At 40.4% G+C, this 5,716-nt stretch overlaps 1 protein-coding gene and 1 long non-coding RNA gene across 2 annotated transcripts; one reads left to right on the top strand and one right to left on the bottom strand.

Annotated features, from left to right (window-relative positions):
- The first annotated feature begins 1,607 nt into the window (after positions 1-1,607).
- On the top strand, positions 1,608-3,214 carry LOC112486611 (uncharacterized). The gene is made up of 3 exons (XR_003049121.1): positions 1,608-1,762; positions 2,767-2,858; positions 2,966-3,214. It is a non-coding gene; the product is annotated as an uncharacterized LOC112486611 (long non-coding RNA).
- Positions 3,215-4,040: 826 nt separating this feature from the next.
- On the bottom strand, positions 4,041-5,608 carry LOC103399006 (protein unc-119 homolog B-like). Its single transcript, XM_008337757.3, has 4 exons — positions 5,404-5,608; positions 4,939-5,047; positions 4,665-4,837; positions 4,041-4,280 (listed from the first exon to the last, which is right to left on the bottom strand). Exons 1-4 carry the CDS (start codon positions 5,579-5,581, stop codon positions 4,120-4,122), a joined length of 621 nt encoding a protein of 206 aa, XP_008335979.2. The 5' UTR covers positions 5,582-5,608; the 3' UTR covers positions 4,041-4,119.
- Positions 5,609-5,716: the final 108 nt, after the last annotated feature.

The following is a 5,716-nucleotide window of genomic DNA, read 5'->3' as shown; positions in this document are numbered from 1 at the left end:
CGCTCCTGTGTACTGTTTAGTGCAAATACAGAAAGACTCGTTTCTTCCTAAGGCTTTTTGGAGGACTGTGATTGTTTTTTGAACGACAAGAGTATAACACCGAGTCAGGAGGTTAGAAAAGAAGTGCATGCAACAGCCTAGCTATAAAAGCAGCACAGATTTCAGACAACAAAATTCAATATGCGTACTTAAACTGTTCCTCAGTTTAAATAGCACTTAACAATACTACAGGTTAACTAACGTGCCCAAATGCCAGCCTTACTGTAGTGAACGTCTGCTCGTATTGAGAGGGTAGTGGAAAGTCCGCACTTCTTGGGTCCTTGCCAGAGCTGGGGACGTCCGTCTGGTTCCACTGTGTCCAGAGAGTCCTCTTGGTTCCGAAAGTCCGTTTCAGGAGGAAAAGTCTCTGACTGTCGATGTGCCGGTTCACACGAATACCGTTAGAAGGAATCCTGTCGCTTCTAACTTTTCAATAACTGCTTTGGTCGCAGCGCTACGTTACTTGTGTAACTTAATTACCGGTTAACTCAGTTAAGAAAAAGACGCTACTAGTGCATTTATCACCGTGGGCAATGGTGTCTACAAAAGCGCGTTGGTTCTTAGTCTTCTGAGACGAGCAGGTTTCTCTTATCATCAGGGTCCTACGGAGCGAAAGTCCTGAACAGTAGGGGTGGGCGGATCGATCCAAATATCGATATTATCGATACTAAGCAAGTACCTGGATCGGATCGATACTGTTGTCCTGGGATCGATACTTCGCTCCTCCACCAATTTCCTCAAAGCACCGATTCTCTGCGCAAATAGCGCAGCCCCCTCTCTCTCTCGCCCAGCGCCCCCTGCTACTCTCTGAGTCTCTGCCTGAGTGAGTGACTCAGGCACACTTTTAGCCCCTCCCCCTACCTGGCCACTGGCCTGCTGCATCCTGCCTGCCAGGAAGAGAGGGCGACGGGAGAGTGAGAGCAGCCGGAACCTAAAGCAATGGCAGAGCCAAACAAGAAGCGGAGCGCGGTGTGGACTTTTTTTACAACAACAGAAAAACACAGTGCCAAGTGTGATTTGTGTAATAAAGTGGTCCGCTACTGTGGTAACACCACGAATTTACACAAACATATGAAAAAAGCTCACCCTACAGAGAGCAACGAGCTGCAAGCAAAGAAGTTGAGGGAGGAGGGGGGGGATCCCCAAGCCAGAACACCCCCGCGGACACAGAGACAATGTACTCTGGCAGATGCTTTTCAGCCAAAAAATCAACAATACCCAGGTCAGGGTTATAAACAAACAAACTTCGCAAAAGTTTTGGTTGTCTGCTTCGCACCAGCTTTTTACGGGTAATTTTAGTACGCAGCAATAATTAAACAAGTTCTCGATGTAACAGAATTGGCATCAAACCATTTTTTTTCCTAATTAGTCAATTAAATTGAAGAATAGCTGCAGCCCTAGTTTTATTGGAACCCAAAAATATAGCTACCCATATAAAGATAGGCTCTATACCTCAAACCTGAAATATGAATATTACTGACTATAATAACTCTTTAGTGTTAACTGTTGAAGGAAAAGTAGCATTCCTATTTAGGCTATTTTCAGATTACAGTTACAGACTTAATCATTTTGTCATTTCACCTAGATAATTCACAAAGAGCCAAGGACATCACAAAGAGTATTGCCATGATGATCGTGAAGGACCTACAACCCCTCTCTGTGGTTGAACAGGAGGGTTTCAAGAATTTAATAAAGACACTTGATCCCCGCTACAGGATGCCAAGTAGGAAATTTTTCATGGGAGAAAAAATACCTTCATTGTATGAAGAGTGTTGTTCTAAAGTTAAAAGGTGTCTGGATGCTGCTCACAGCGTTGTACTGACCACTGACATGACTAAGCATCCACTTATTTATAAAGCAAAGACAGTGGCTCGTTACAATTACGGGCTACCACAGAGTTCTACTGCTGCAAAAAAAATTTTAGTGATAGTGGTTTGTGTTGTCATGGGGGTGGATTGGGGTGTAAGAAAATATTGATACACTGAAATATCTTAATGTATTATTTCACAATAGTGTATTGATATTCTACATCACTGTATCTTTTTTTTATAATTAATAGTTAACATGAAAATATTCTTGGTGTTGGTTCATTTCATTTTTGCTTTTATTCCTTTTGTAGTGATTACAAATGTAGCGCCGATGCTCTTATTTACACTTAAACATCAAGAACATATTTACTATTTACATATTATTACTGTAAACAAAAATAGGCCAGGATTCAATGCAAATGCTTTATCATGTTTTTAGGATTAAGATTAAGATTTCCTTTATTGGACCCACAGTGGAGAAATTGACAGTGTTGACAGCAGCAAAGTACAATATGCGGTATAAAGAGTGAAGTCTAGCATAGTGCTTTACAAATAAGATATCAGCTTGCAATTTTGTAGTTTTCCAGTTTACAGGTATAGTTACTTTGAGATATTGCAATTGAGATAATAAATCAATTAATTATAGAAGATAATAATACAGAGAAACAAAGACTGTACATAATGACAGTCAAACAATTTGACATGTTACGATTTTTACCATTATACTTAAATAAACAGGTGAGTGACATTCCACATGAGAATGGACATTTTTGCTATTACACAAGGTAATGCTAGTTATACAGTTATTGCACATATACAGTTTTAGTATGGTGTATTGATGACTACATACCCTGATCACTTCCCTCTGTATCTGTCTCTGGTCTCTCTGTCCTACTGTCACCTCCTTCATCTTGAAAAGGTGATTTCTCACGGCAGCTAGGAGCACACACAGGGAACAAGTGGAGCAAATCCGCTTTCTTCTCGTTCTCCAAACCAGCAGACAGTTGGCAGGTATGTCCATCACTTGATATGGTCACATATGTTTATTATTAAAAAACTATTTCACATGGTGTTTAATGACAACATGAGACACGTGTATCTGTCTTTCTTGCCTGCAGTATGTGGTTTATAGACCTGGCAGGAAGTGAAAGGGCATCAGACACCAAAAAAACAAACAGACACAGTCGCATAGAAGGAGCTGAGATCAACCAAAGTCTCTTAGCAGTAAGCTAAGTAAGTGATATGTTAACACACACAAAGAGCTCAAATACAGAAACAAAGGTCATTGTATTTACCTTTTATTTGTTTAAAGCTCAAAGAATTGTAGGTGCAATGGGTCGAGTGCTGCTTAGGAGCACTCGGTGTTATCAACCAGTCTCAAATTAATAACACAACCAGTCTCATTAAAGTTATCTTTAATTATTATTTTAACCTACTAATATAGCAATAATGTATTACTTGAAGTATTACAAATATACTAAAATCAATAGTATCCAATAACAATTAAATATCTGAAGGATTTTGAGAGTTCTTGGCAAATTGGGTGGCTTCAATGAATAAAGTAACAACACAGACAAACACAGTTTACAAAAATAATCAAATTTATTTATACAACACTGTCAAGTTAATGACGGTGATTGAACTCATAAACAATGATCATTATAACAAAACAAGGCGTGTGTGTAGGTGTGTGTGTGTGTACTTATGTGCGTGTGTACACGAGTGGTCGTGTACGAGAGAGAGAGATGTTGCCTCTTAGCTACCAAGCAAGCGACTGAGCCCTTGAGGCGTGTTCACATACGCGACTGCGCAGTGGAAGAAGAACTGCGAGGTAGAAGGAACGGCAACAGGAAACACGTGAGGCGTGTATGCGCTCACGGAGGTGTGAATGGGTGTTGTGTACGCGCACCAAGATGCGCTCAGGTACAATGAAACAGTGCTTGTGATGTTATCAAAGTATATGGGGGAAGGGAGGCGTACCGCGTGGTCTACTCCAGACAAAGGACTTTGTCGGAGTTTTCCTGATCCCAATACTGATAACGTTACAAGTTAACACTGAAATACTGACGGTGTACAAGAGTATAAGACCGAGTCAGGAGGTTAGAAAAGAAGTGCATGCAACAGCCTAGCTATAAAAGCAGCACAGATTTCAGACAACAAAATTCAATATGCGTACTTAAACTGTCCCTAAGTTTAAATAGCACTTAACAATACTACAGATTAACTAACGTGCCCAAATGCCAGCCTTACTGTAGTGAACGTCTGCTCGTATTTAGAGGGTAGTGGAAAGTCCGTGCTTCTTGGGTCCTTGCCAGAGCTCGGGACGTACGTCTGGTTCCACTGCGTGCAGAGAGTCCTCTTGGTTCCGAAAGTCCATTTCAGGAGGAAAAGTCTCTGATCTGGTCTCGTAGGGGTGCTCCACCATTTGGCGAACTGAAAGGAACAACAAATATATAATTATTATTAACAAAAGGATGAAGCGATGCATCGTGACTGGATTAAAAAAAAAAAGAAAGATACAAATGCGAGAAAATTCACATCGATTCTTGCGCCAAGGCATTAGGAGTAGGCTGCAGTATCTCAAGAAGTCACTGGTCATACCATGACACTACATACTCTACTACAGCAGGTGGCAGTGTGCATCTAAAAACGGTGGTTGTGACGCGCTATTAAACCCAAACATCAGGTTCCTACGTAGGCTAAGAGACATTCAGGTGTAAAAAATAAAATCATATCGTGAGTTGAGTGTATAATTACATCCTTAATTATTAATATTATTAATTACTATTATCATCATGCTAACAGAGGCAGACTTACTGAAGTCTTCTGGAAGCTGCGGAAACTCATAAATGTGTTCGCACGTGTTGCGGCTGTTGGGAATGCAAAAGCCGAAGTCGAAGTAAAAGTTTTTCAGGAGGCGTCCCTGGAAGTAATGCCTCTCGATCATACGGAAGCTGTTCATTGGCTGATCCCCCACGGTGAACTCCACACTGCGAATAAAAACAATGGCGCTCATCATACAATAAACAGGATTAAATACTTGGTAAAAAAAATGACCTAAAATAAATAATGTTTGAATCCATTTCCTTACGTTGCACCGACTGTTTGCAGTTTGAGGAAAGCCGGTGTGAACTGGTATCGGACAAAACGCCCTGCGCTGGTGTCAACGTCTTCAACGTCATCTTCACTTGTCACTGGTCCTAAACCACAACACACACACAAAAAGTAGTAAAAACGAAGTACGAATGTCTGATATTAACTGTTTGCAGATATTCGCGATATTCGCAGCCGTTTACCCCCAAAACTGTGGTAAAAGCCTTCAGACCCTTGAAGCAATTCCAGCATTGTTACGGATATGGACACTCACACGGATGTTACATAATTATACTAATATCGGGCCGATAATATGACAGATATAAGCATAATTTTAAATGTTATTTCATAATATTACAATATTATCGGAAATCGCTAAAAACAAGTTTTCTATTAAACTAGTACACGTGAATAACTAGTACTACGACCAAGACCAAACATGCCAGAACAAACTCAAACTCACCACTATGGGGCGGCTTTGCGATCTCAAACAGGACCGTCCCAGTCTCCAGATCTCGTATTTTAAAACGTGTGAAGTCAATGTTGTAGACGTTATCTTCTGGTTTGCAAAGGTAATCTGGAAAATGAAAAAAAAATGAAAAAAGCGTCAGTAAAAACACAGACATCTTGAGAATACACATCGTTTACACACACGTTTTATAACCGGGTTGCTATTTCCATACAAACTACGATAGGTAGCTTAAACTGTAACTTTATCATGAGCACATATACACCGCGGTGAAGTATCGAACTACCGATACATTTTGAAAATAACA

Source organism: Cynoglossus semilaevis, unplaced genomic scaffold (assembly GCF_000523025.1).
Source record: "Cynoglossus semilaevis isolate Cse_v1.0 unplaced genomic scaffold, Cse_v1.0 scaffold869, whole genome shotgun sequence".
Classification (NCBI taxonomy): Eukaryota; Metazoa; Chordata; class Actinopteri; order Pleuronectiformes; family Cynoglossidae; genus Cynoglossus; species Cynoglossus semilaevis.
Note: the sequence above shows the minus strand (reverse complement) of the source record. Positions and strands in the feature narration are given on the sequence as shown.